The 12,988-nt window shown below is 48.1% G+C and overlaps 1 protein-coding gene across 1 annotated transcript; it reads left to right on the top strand.

Annotated features, from left to right (window-relative positions):
* The first annotated feature begins 4,768 nt into the window (after positions 1 to 4,768).
* On the top strand, positions 4,769 to 12,002 carry LOC146433748 (cytochrome P450 4B1-like). The gene is made up of 12 exons (XM_085067663.1): positions 4,769 to 5,084; positions 6,051 to 6,192; positions 6,898 to 6,942; positions 7,028 to 7,155; positions 7,595 to 7,719; positions 7,814 to 7,965; positions 8,162 to 8,268; positions 8,456 to 8,646; positions 8,950 to 9,083; positions 9,518 to 9,582; positions 10,267 to 10,349; positions 11,085 to 12,002. The coding sequence occupies exons 1-12, from the start codon at positions 4,899 to 4,901 to the stop codon at positions 11,251 to 11,253; spliced, it is 1,527 nt and encodes a 508-aa protein (XP_084923789.1). The 5' UTR covers positions 4,769 to 4,898; the 3' UTR covers positions 11,254 to 12,002.
* Positions 12,003 to 12,988: the final 986 nt, after the last annotated feature.

Here is a 12,988-nt window from a genome sequence, read left to right as displayed (position 1 = left end):
CCATCTAAAGAGGAATGGATGAACCTTGGCATTCCAATGTGAAAGATTAAAGCAAGAGCATCTAATGAGCAAGAGCAAAAGCTGAAATCATGGTGTACCCACTGAAAGAGAGTAGGCTAAAGGGTATCAAACTAGGGGAACTTGGCATAACAGTCCTCATGTAAAAAAATGGCAGCTACTAAATTGCTTTTTGGTAGATACAGATCACATAGCAGCAAGCACTCCCTAAAATTTCTAGAGCCCTGACATAGGTTGTCTGGGTAATCTGCATTTTCAGAGGTTTTAAGAGCTGGTGGCAGGTTTTACTGCATACTCCAAAAGCCCAAAGGAGGTAATGGATGTGGTCTAAAGCTGGGGCAAGCTACCTCTGGTCTATTTTTTGTGAGTGGACTGAAGTGGGGTACAGGAAAAGCTGCACTGCTGCTTTCCCAACTGGATTGTCCAACACATGAATGCTCCTGGCCCTGGGATGGAAAAGCCTGACTGCTCCTGTCTTCATCCTGTCCAGTCATTGCTCCTCTCATGCTTTTAGGATTCACTAAAAATCTGCTTCTTTGTATCTGAAGACGAAGAGGAAAGATGCTCTGCAGCATTCTCAGCATCCTCTCTGTGTTGTGCTTGTGCTTCTTTGCATGAGAAGGGAGCAGAGCCACCCAAACCCAGCATAAGATCTGCTCACAAATCCCTCCTTGGTGCTACCACCCTGCAAGACCAGGACCTGGAGTCACACCCTCCCAAAAAACACCACACACAGCAGCCCAGATCCCAAATTCCCTGAGCCACTGCATGCCAGCCCAGCTCTCTCAGCCAGCCTGCATCCCACATCCTGCATCCCATATCTCACATCCTGCATCATCCCACATCCTGCATCCTCTCACGTCCTGCCTCACACATCTTCCATGGCTGCCCTGCTGGAGAGCTGGCCTAAGGTTGCAACAAAGCTTCTGGGTCTGCTGTGCCCCAGTGCCAGAGTGAGGTAGATCTTTCCAGAACGTGATTCCTGAGGGTAATTCCCCCCAGTCACCTTTCCCCTCCTAGGTATTAGAGACATGGTAATAATAAAAAGGTCTGGTCACATGGATTGTGTTGCTTACAGCCATAAAGGCAGTCAAGGACCAGCTGCAGAGAGCTTACCTCATCCTTTAATCCTCCTCTAATTTCTGCAGAAAGGGTGATTGCAAAGATGATGGGTTGACCTTGGACTGCCTCATTCAGACCATCAGAAAGCTATTTTAACAAGAATTCATGGGAGGGGCTATATGAGGGTAAGGGGGGTTTTTTCAGTTAAAAATATCTTGGATTTTTCTCATTGGGGCTTGGTCTTTCTCACTGGGGAAGAGCAAAGATGCCACCTATTCCCAGCAATTCCTTTCCCCACAGACTGTCACTGGCACTGTGCAGCCACATCCAGGTCACATGAAGGGTGTCTGTCCATCTCAGCTCAGTGGTGGCATTTTTCAGATGCTGCCAGGGATGCTGGAAACAGCAGGACCAGCAGGGAGAGCAGTTGGCTCACAGCACTGGCAATGCAGTCCCTGCACAGGACCCACGCTGCTCTCCAGGCAAATTCACTGTCAGATGGCACCAGCAATTTCCATCTAAACTCCGCTGGGATTTTACACTGGAAGCAGCCTGTAAATTGAATAAATATTGCAACATATTTGTAAGACAGCTGTATTAAATGCTTCCAGATATACATTCATCCTCTAGACATGTGTGGTCAGACGGGATCCAGGCAGCTTGCAATACTCTGCAACACTTGCTGGGCTCTTGCCATGATTTTCTCATCTATCATGTCTTTGGAAGCTTGAAATGTTATTATTTTTTTTGGCATTACTGCTACATTTCATCTGTCAGCACTGAGTGCTGCAGGAACACCCAGGGACAGATGGGCCTGGACTCTTCTTCCTCTCTGAACAAACACAGGCACAACCAGGGAAGGCAGCTGCTGCAAGGTCATGCTCTGGGGCAAAGTTCCCATTTGCCACCTAAATTTCACCTGCTTAGTAAAGCAGTCCTTCTGCAATGAATTCTAACAATGTGAGTTAAATCACTGAGGAAAATCCTCACTGCTTCTGCTTCTCCTTAGGTGTCTAAAGCAAATGGAGAAATTCCCAAGACCCAGAAAGCAAATTCCACAGCCTGCTGTGTCCATGGTTGTAATATGGGATGGAAATTCTTCAGTGAAAGGGGTTTTTTAATGCTGATGGCCTGACCTGTCGTGACCCCACTGCCATCACATGGACATCCACAGCATTGAACCAACCCTCCAGAGGCTCTCTGCAAATAATTGACAACCTTCCAAGTGTCCTTTAACACCCAACTGCAGTTTCACCAGCCTTAAATGTCCAGAAGGTCAAGACAAGCTCCTGTTCTCCCTGCCAGCCTCCCCAGACTGCTGTGGCTATCAGGAGACCCTTGTACCTGATTTTTCATGCTGAGATCTCCTGAAGCCCTCCAGCAACAGGGCTGTAGATTCTCCTGGTGCTGACAGATTGTTCTGGCTTTATCCCAAGCCTTTACAGTGATCAAACCAATGCTGTCCCTTTTCACTTTTCTCCACTTGCAGCTTTGCAGCAACTTCACTTTCCTTTTTGAATTATCATGGTTTGTTCCCATGCAAAACCCCCTGAGTTATCTTTCCCAGGCTGTGAGTGTTCATGGCCCCTCTTGCTGTGAAAACTCTGAAATACAGTAGAAAGGTTTTTCTCTCCCCTCTACCAGTGAAATACAGAATGCAGAGGCTGGAGGCTGGATTAAGCACCCAGTTTTGCTATCACACTAACTCAGATTCTTGCTCCAAATCCCCATAAATGTGGGTTCAGCCACTCTGTCCCCTATGTTCCCTCCATATCAGCTTAGCAGTTGACATCTCACTTGACCTTCACAACAACCCATATCTCTTGGCCTCATGCTCAACAGTTGTTACTGGTTATTTTATAACTATAAAGGAGCCAGTTTGGTAAAAATTGACCCTGTTCATGGTCAAACCCACTCTCCAGGGACTTTGTCACCACTGAGAATTTCTGGATTGTTATAAAAGTTTAATCTGTGGCTGCACCAGAAATTTCACCCTGTGGGTTTGGGGGTATTTATGAGGTTTTTGGTAGGTTTTTGCTGAAAGGTGCCAGCCAAATCCAGATTGGTCAGTCTGGTGATTGGACAGGTGCCACAGGACCTTCCAAACAGCTCCACTGACACTAAAGAAAGGCTCAGCCCTCAGACCTCTCTGTTTTCCTGTGCAGACCTTGTAAGGGACCCAACTACACAGCATCATTAGATTTACAAATGTGCTGCAGGTCTTCACATGAGACTTTGTCATGGCAAACTGAGTCCCTCATGCTCTGGCTACACCCAAAGCTTTCCTTGAGAGATGCCAAACCTGACAGATTGCAGCATTCTGCCTCCTAAAGATCAACCTTTAACTCTCCTCTGAACTTTCACACAGCTCCAGCTGGCTCAGCATAATGAGATACACTTAATTTTCATGAAGGTGGCCAAATGTGTGAAAAGGTAACACTGCTCAGTGTAATGCCTACCAGGGATGCTCTCCAAGGCAGCAACAATGAACATCAGATAAACCGAAGTTTTTACCAACAAAATGACTCTACGAACAGAAAACATGGGACATGGCATATTTTAGACTAAAAACTAAAGGAAAGTGCCCAAACATCAGAAGTCTTCTGTCTCAGAGATGTGTTACATTGGAGAGAATCACTCATAAAGTTCAGCTGCTCCTGTGTTGCAGCCTGTCAGACTGTCGCTCTCCACAGCTGATAACCAATTTAATCCTTGGAATATCCCAGTACACAAATGGGAAATTATTTCAGCTCATCTGGGGATCCTCCTCTTCACAATGGGTGGAAGTCACCCCCACACATCAGAATTTCAGCCCCAGTTCTCCACCAACTCCACATCGTCATTCCAGTTTTCTGGGCTTACTGGGCTTTCTGAGCCCAGGTAACCAGCAGGATCTGCACAGGCATTCCTAGGAGGGTCCTACCTGGGCCCCAACCAAGCACTGCACTGGAGAGGTTAATGCAGTGATGCAGAGCCTTTTTTGGAAAAGTTGAGTTGCCATGTGGACAGAGGAAGGAGGACTCACCAGGACAGTTGAGAAAACATGACCTTCCTTCACCCCTCCCTATCATGTGCCCTCAGCCTTGCTGCAACTCACTTTACTGCTCTGCAGCTTTTCCTCTCCTTGCCTCATCTACTGGCCATGGTAATTCCTCTGGACAGCAGCAGTTTTGTCTCCTGGCTTGACTGTGGTTGGAGACCTTGGGAAACAGAACCACATCCCTTGTGTGCTGTTTGGTTACGTCCATTCTCTGGATTGCAGCCCAGCAGAGCTGGGTGGTGCTGCAGTCACCCAGAGTGCTGCTTTCACAGATGAAGGTGGCTAAACCCACCCAGCACACTCATTGGCATCTGTGTGTTCCTCACTCCATGTGAGCAGGTGAATACCTTCTGTACCTGAACTCTCTGAGGACAGCACAGAGCTCAGCTAGAGCCCCAGCTTGGATATCTCTCACCTCCTTCCTCCTTTGGCTCTATCCACCTGGGCATGGAGGACTGGGAGTGTGTGTGACAGCCCTGCTGGCCCTTCAGAGAAAGCAGGAATATTCATTCAGAGGCTGTTTGTTATACAGGTTGCAGGGACAGGCTGCAGAAAGCAGGTCAAAGGGTGAGTGGGAGAGCAGTCCGTGGGGCTGAGCTGACGCAGTGTTTGCCATGATGTTGCAGCAGCTATAAATTGCTCTCAGCTCCACTTCACCAGGCTCAGCTCCAGCAGAGCAGGAGAGAGAGGATTTTTACCTGCACTGAGCTCCCCACCTGGCTCAGGAGTGAGAGGAACAGACAAGAAACAGGCAGGAGAAGGCAGCGCAAGGACCAGTATGGCATCTCTGCTGGACAGCATTGCCAGACCTTCTGCTGTTGTCCTGCAGCTGTCTGTGCTGCTCGGTGTAATCTTTGTGCTGCTGAAGGTGCTCCAGTTCTACTGGGAGAGGAAGAAACTCCTCAAAGCTCTGGAGGCATTCCCTGGTCCCCCGAAACACTGGCTCTATGGCCACAATCACCTGGTAAGCAGTGAGCTGGGCTCAGCCAGGGTGGGTTTGTCCCAGCTGTGCAAAGTACCAGGCAGGATGAGGACTGGATGGGATGTGGGTGTTCCCTGCTCTTGTCTCTTCCTGCAGGAGAGGACCCCTGCCCAGGGAGTGCCAAGGCTCCTATAGGGAAGGAGGGAAGGGTGCCTGGATATGAGGTGTGCATCATTTGGAAAAAAAAGTCATGCTTTTTTTCAATTGTGTCCTTGAACATAGTTTTATGGGACTTCCAAACATGAGAAGTCCTCTGTCTCAGAGATGTGTTATATTGAAGAGAACCACCCATAAAGTTCAGCTGCCCCTATGGTGTAGCCTATCATACTATCACTCTCCACAGCTGATAACCAATTTAATCCTTGTAATAATCCTTCCTTAAATGAAGTTATTTAAATATGAGCAACCATAAAATGTCTCTCTGCTACATGAAACCTTCTACCAATAAGAGTGTCTTGTTCTATAGCCAATGAAGAAGACACAGCCACAAAAGCAGAATATTTAAATGCAGCCATTTTCATCATTCTATAGAGAAGATGTTTTTCTTTCACACTACATGCCCATCTTGCACTGTCTTAGTCCCCCTGGCCTGTCCACCAGGCACCCTGGTGTTGTCCATGCCAGCTGTAGCTCCCAAGTGCAACACCAAATTGCTCCAGGCTGTCCTCAGGTGGCTCAGCTGCAGCCAGCCCAGCAAGGGACTCTCCGTGGAGCTGCCTTGTGCTGCAGGGGTGTGGTGGCTTGTGCACAGCCCCTTTGCAATGCTCATCCTCTCCTCCTCCTGCAGCACAAAAGCCCCTGTGTGGCAGGTCTGCCCACTCTTCCTTCATTTCCCAAGAGAGGATGCCTTGCATGTGCTTTCCATGAGAGTGCAAGTTTAACCTCTCCTCTCCCTGGCATGTCCCTCTTTTTCTGCATTTATTAATCCCTGATTAACTCTCATTGCAGATATGCTCTGAGAAATTATTGCATCAGATAGTGTCATGGGGAGAAGAATATCCCTATGCCTTTCCCAGGTGGTTTGGACCAGTCCTGCCTTCTCTGATAGTCCATCATCCTGAATATGCCAAAAGCATACTGGGCCGAACAGGTGAGTCTCTACATCTGGTTTTGAGAAGCCTTTGACACTTTTACTACCAGGAAAATAATGGGAAACTTGCCTGGAGTAATCCCTTCTTCCAGGTTCCTTCACAGCTTTTGCAATCCCTCTTTTGCTCCTCCTCACAAACTCCCAGCCTGCCTCAGGTAGAACAGAGCAGTTTGTGTTGTTGTGCAAAACAGTGACCAGGTGCCTGTTCCTTCCAGTTTCCTGTCAGTTCCCAGTTTGAGGGTCATCTGTTTCATTGTCTTCTGTGGCTTCTACCAGCACAATATTTGTGCTTTCCAGTAAACCCAGTAAAAAGTGTGAGCTGGCATGGCAATGGTTCTCAGAAAGCATTTTATGTCTTCTCCTCTGCTCCCACCTGTGGAGAATGAGTGGTAAACACATGGCCATTCCCAGTAACTCCCATCCACTGCTCTGTTTTGAAATTTGCCATGGCTGTTTCTTTTCCACACACTTTTTTTTTGTGCTAACTTACTCTTTTTTTTTTCAACTCCACTGTGGTCATGTTTGTAGATGACCACTTTTAAACTCTACCTGTAGTGGTACAATATTTTACATATTGAAATGAGATTAATTCTATCTTGTGACTTAGAGGATGAAATCTAACATCAATTTATCCAGAATTTTCTCTTTTATTACATGGAATTCATTAGTTATTCACACATTTCTGATATCTGTCCTGTTTTACAGACCCCAAGGCTAGTGTACCCTACAGATTCCTGCATCCCTGGATTGGTAAGCCAGAAGCAGCAGTAAGGATGTCAGAGCCATGACCAGAGCCTGCAGGAACTGATTGTGCCTTTGCTGTTTGTGCCTTCAGGGAAGGGGCTGCTGGTCTTGGAAGGAAGCAAATGGTTCCAGCACCGGAAGATGATCACCCCAGCCTTTCATTATGATGTTCTGAAATCTTACGTGACCCTGATGTCAGACTCAGTCAAAGTGATGCTGGTAAAAATCCCCACTCCTGCTACTTTTACCTTTCAGCTGTAAAACAATGAAAATAATCAGATGTGCAAATGAGTGAGAGAAAGAAACTGCACTTAGAGAGTTTCTAGAATTTCACTGAATTTTTGGAGTAGTTTTGAAGTTCTGAAATTGCTCCCTTCACCTTCAGTGTCTCTTTGGACACTTCACTTATTCTTTATTTTTGCCAATAAGATCAACTACTGCAAGAACATCCTTTCATAGCTTGATGTGATATGCCTGGAAAAAGAAATGCATAGAGTTAGAAAGAGTTAGATTAGAGAAAGAGTTAGATTAGATTCACAGAGTATATTATGAATTAAGGCCTCTGCTTGCAGGGAAAGTAATTAGCAGTGTAGATCTGGGAAGAGGGACAGGAAAATATGACCTGTCTGTCCCTCCTTGCCTCTCTTTCCACCTCTAGGATAAATGGGACAAGAGGATCACAGAGAGGAAGTCAGTGGAGCTCTTTCAAGACGTCAGCTTGATGACACTAGACAGCATCATGAAATGTGCCTTCAGCTTTGATTCCAGCTGCCAGACTCAGAGGTCAGTGCCTGAATTTCCAAACCCTGGGAAAGCAAGTGCTCCTGTCTCACCACTCATTTTGCTAATGCCAGCTCTAACCTCGGCCTCCTTACAGCAACTCCCACTATTATATTAGAGCTGTTTATGACCTGAGCTGCCTCCTGAGCAATAGAATCCAGACTTTTTCCTTTAAGGATGTCTTCTACGACCTGACTCGCAAAGGCCGTGAGTTCCAGGATGCCTGCAAGCTGGCTCACACCCACACAGGTATTCCTGCCCCTTTCTCCCCACTCCTGCCTCCCAGCTGAACCTCTCCCCCCCTTGCCCCTGGAGCAGCTCAGAGTGGGGTGGCAGCCTGGACTGGCAACAGGGTTACACATTAAACAGAGTCCAAGCTGATGACCAAGTGGTCAAGTACATGAGGGTACTCAGGATGCACCTAACTGATTGCTCTTCTGTGCAGATAAGGTAATACAAGAAAGAAAGACGCTGCTCTCTGATGAGAAGGAGCTTGACAAGATCCAGAAGAAGAGGCACCTGGATTTTCTGGACATTCTTCTTTGTAGCAAGGTGAATGTTTGAAATGATCATACCAAATGCCAAAGAACACACCTGTGTGGCACTGAGGGTGCATCAGCACAGGGGAGCACAAGAGACACCATCAGTGAGGAGCACAAGAAACACATCATGCAAGTCCTTTGGGTATAAAAATAAAAGACCTGTGTGCTTAAGAATCATATGCTTTCCTCTTTATTAGGACACAAATGGAGTTGGACTGTCTGATGAGGACCTGCGTGCTGAGGTGGACACCTTCATGTTTGAGGGTCATGATACCACAGCCAGTGGGATCTCCTGGCTCTTCTACTGCCTGTCATTGCACCCTGAGCACCAGCAACGGTGCAGGGAGGAGATCCAGGGGATCCTGGGGGATCGGGACACCATTGAGTGGTGAGCTAGGACTTCTTATTCCTTTGTCTTAAACTCTTCTCACTTACCCTTAAGGCCTTTGACATGGACCCCCCAACATCCTTCTCTCTAAATTGGAAAGATAAGGCTTTTATGGTTGGACTAGTCTACGACTGAGGAATTGTTTGGAAGGTGGCATCCAGAAGGTAGTGGTCAATGGCTCAAAGTCCAGATCAGTGACAAATGGTGTCCCTCAGGGTCCATACTGGTGCCAATACTGTTTATTATCTGCACCAGTGACATAGTCAAAGGCATTGAGTGCACCCTCAGCAAGTCTGTTTTCAGGGAGGACCTTGGGAAGATGACCTACACCACAATGTGCATCAAGGAGAGCTTGCGCCTCTTCCCACCAGTTCCTTCAGTGTCCCGACAGCTCTCCAAACCCATCACATTTCCTGATGGACGCAGCTTGCCAGCAGGTCTGTTGAATTTGTTCATCCCCCATGCTGCTGTCTGTGACAAGCAGGGCTTCCTTGTTCTGTGTGGAGGGGCTGGAGGATCTTCCAGCCTCCCTTCTCTGTCCTGTAGCTGTACAGAGTTACTACAGCTTGCCACCACAGTGAGCCTGGAAAGGGCAGCCAGGCAGAGTCTAAGGACATGCTCCAGGGCTGTGGGGTGCTCACAGAGCTCAGAGGGGACTTGCAGAGTGTTGTTCCTGGCCAAGTCAAAGTGATACACTGATATGAAAAAGCTCTGAGGCCATGGTTTTGTTTGTGTGAGGTTTTCGGGAGAAGCCTGCCAGATCTCCTGCTACAGCCCCTGCAGAGCCCTAGGAGGGAGAACATCCCAAAAACACCCCTCCTGCATCTTCACTGTGAGGTGTCATGAGCTTTTTCTCATTTTCCTTTTACAGGCTGCCAGGTTGGACTGAACATATTTGCTATTCACAGGAACCGGGATGTCTGGGAGGACCCTGAGGTATTTCACCTTTATAATATGAAAAGGAAGATGATCTCTGAGCCCAGACATCCATTCCCCTTGATCAAGGCAGCCTGTGCCTCCCTGCTATGGTTTCTCTTGTCCCTTGTCATTCCAACAATCCACATCTAAATGCAAAGTTCAGTCGAGTTGCTAAACACCTGAAAGGTTTGAACATGACAAAGTGCTGGGAAAGGATGTTCAGGAGTCTCTGTGCATGGTGACACAGAGATGCTCTGACTGCTTTCAGCTGTCCTGCACACACTTAGATCTCAGAATGGTATGAGAAGTCCCAAGCCCTACAGGCAGTGTGTGATTTGAAGACAATATTTTAGAGGTTTCAAGAAATAACTGGAAAATCTGAAGAAGGGTGCACAACTGCATCTCTCTAGTAGCTCTCTAGAGAGAATCAGACATCCCTGGAATGGAGGGAGTCTGACTTGAACATTGCTGCCACGGATGACAAAAGACCTGCAGGCATCATGGGCATTGTAGTGGCTGACCTGGATATCTCCAACAGGAAGATCCATCCACCCAGCAGCCTCGTAAAGAGATGATTGTCACCTGCAGCTCCCCCAGGAAGAGCAGAGGCCACATCCAGCCCTAGCCTGGGGACCAGGGAAGAACCTGGTGCTGCTCATATCAGACCAAACACTGACCAAATGGTCTCTGTTGCTCCCACAGGTTTATGATCCCCTGAGGTTTTCTCCAGAGAACTCCACACAGAGGCACTCCCATGCTTTCCTGCCTTTCTCTGCAGGATCCAGGTGGGAGATCCTTTATCCCTCTCCTTCCCATCAGGCTGCCTTGCATGAGAGTCCTAGCTCAGAGTCAGGCTCCTGAAACTAATCCTCCCTCAGTCTCCGTGAGCCAAGCTGGCTTGGCCAACCCAAGCAGGCTTTCCATAATAGGATCTCCTATTACAGCATCTCCTATAACAGGATTTCCATGCTCCATCAGCTCCAGGGAACTACCCACACCCCAAGCTCTGTGGTCACTGTAGGATTTCACACATTTTTCTTGTGGCTTTGTGGAGATGTTTACATTTTCTCTTGCCTGCACTGGGAACACAACTCCCTTGTTTAGGGGTGAATCCCAGTGCTCCTCCAAGCCAAGCTGGGCCCACCTCTCTGTGGTTCCCATGCTGTATCAATAGACAGATTCAGGTTACTGAGGTCTCAGTAACTTGCAAGAGGATCACCACACAGAGCCAGAAATAACCTTTTGAAGGTGTCTGGGCTTTTAGCTGGATCCTGGCTGCACTTCCTAGTGAAGTAAGCCCCTGTTCTCTCAATCTCATATCTTTTTTCAATGCTTATTAATAAATAAAAAAAAAAGCAATACCCCACCACAGAGTGGGGTACATCAGGAACTTTCTAGACAAGCTGTGGTGCCATCCTCACAGCAGCTGGAGGTCCCCCAGCTCAGACTTGGGGTGAATCCAGCCTGAGTGTGGTCGGGGACAGAGGCAGCAATGGGAGCATTTGTCACCCTCTCCCCAGGAACTGCATCGGGCAGCAGTTTGCCATGAATGAGATGAAAGTGGCTCTGGCCTTGACTCTGCTCCGCTTTGAGCTCCGCCCAGACCCATCCAAGCTGCCCATAATGGTCCAGCAGATCGTCCTCAGGTCCAGCAATGGGATACACCTGCATCTGAAGAAGATTCACTGATCTCATAGGGTACCTCAGCAGGAGGGCAAGAGCTCTCCCAAGGGACACTTTCCAACCAGAGGTTTAAGAGTGGAACACCAAACAGACCCACAGTGACCACAATGGTCCTCTCCTGTATGAACCCTGTCCTGCTGCTGTCCAGAGGGGCTCACTGAACCCACAGACACCAAACTCAGCAGGTCCAAGTCCCCTCCTGGCATGGGGAGCAGCACTGCCAAGGGGGTTCCACAGCACGGCTGTGGCTCATCCTTCACCTCCACAGGCATCCTCCACGTCCTGTTCATCTCCTCACATCCAACCTGCCCTCAAACAATCCCTGACACAACTTCTGTCACCTGCCTGTGGATTTATCCCATTGTCAGCTCCCCACTTGGGCTTGGCAGTGACCAACACCCAGCACGGTTTGCTCAGATGTCTAAAGCCTGGGCACTGCCCCAGCACTGAGTCCCTGCCCTGCCTCCAGCCCGGGTGTGCCAGGGCAGGAGAGCTCCTCCCGGCAGCCTCACTGCATCCCCACACACCACCCTGCAAACAATTCCTGTTCTGGGGCTGGCACTGTGCCCACCATTATGGAGATGAATGCCTGTGGCTCTTTTCTGCCCCAGCTCTGAACTTCCTTGAGCTGAGGGTGCACAGAAACATGCCACCAGCTCACCTGGAGGAAGCACTTGGCACACTGGAAACTGTGTGTGAACAGCCTTGTTCTCCTCCCTGAAATAAGAATAAAGCCCTGTGGGGATGATCTCCAAGCATGGCTTTGGCTTCCTTTACATTTGGGGTCCAGCAGGGTACGAGAGGAGTCCCAGCAGGCCAGACACAATGATGCCTTATCAAGCTGGTGAAAATATGAAGCAGACACAGCAGTATAGGGGAAAAGGGTATTACTTTGGTTTTAATAGGATCCTAGGTGCACACTTGTCAAAGGTGGAAAACACTGAGAAGCACACCGTGTACAATGTGTATACAGATTTATGGACCTCACAAATTAGCATAACTACCTAAAATCCCCCAATAAGAAACTTAATAAATGAAGTAATTGTCCCCCTATTCTAATTATCCCCTCAAAGGTGAGACTACACCTTAGTTTACAAAACCATGTCCCGGAGAGGAAGCTCTGTCCAAGGTTGGAGCCTCTAGTTTTGAGATAGTTATAAATGTTCTATATTCCCCTCTGGAGAACCCCCAAACTAAGGTAAATATCAGACTGCAGGAGTTATAAACATGTAGGGCTAAGGTCTACATAACACAGGGTTTGTGAAGGGTACAAGGAGAGGGAAAGGCTATAAAAATGTATTAAAAGGGTATAAAAAGAAAGGACGAGAAATCATCAGGCATGAGCAAGGCTGTGCCCAAGGGTGCAGCCCTGTCAGTGTTTTGTCAAGCCACAAGTGTTCTTTCCATGGGTAGAGCACCCTATTGAGCCTGAGGAGCTTGTTCCCACATATCCCACACCATCCAGCACCAAGCCCTCACCTTGGACTCCAGGAGTTTCTATGGTATGGAAACAACTGAAATGATCTGTGGTCAAACAAAGCAAAACAGAAATACACACCACACACACAAAAGTCCTGGTGGTAGGAACAAAATCAGCTTGCAAAGCAAAGCAAGTCCCAAACGCTGTTCTGCAGAGGCTGAGAACTGACTGCTCAGTTCATGAGTGGCCTGCCCAAGGGGTGCAGGTGAGCACTGGCCCTGGGATGGGGTTTGTTGTGGGGTACAGGAGTCTTTCCTCAGC

The sequence above is a fragment of the Lichenostomus cassidix genome, chromosome 8, assembly GCF_008360975.1.
Source record: "Lichenostomus cassidix isolate B80296 chromosome 8, HeHo_3.0, whole genome shotgun sequence".
Lineage (NCBI taxonomy): Eukaryota > Metazoa > Chordata > Aves > Passeriformes > Meliphagidae > Lichenostomus > Lichenostomus cassidix.
Note: the sequence above shows the minus strand (reverse complement) of the source record. Positions and strands in the feature narration are given on the sequence as shown.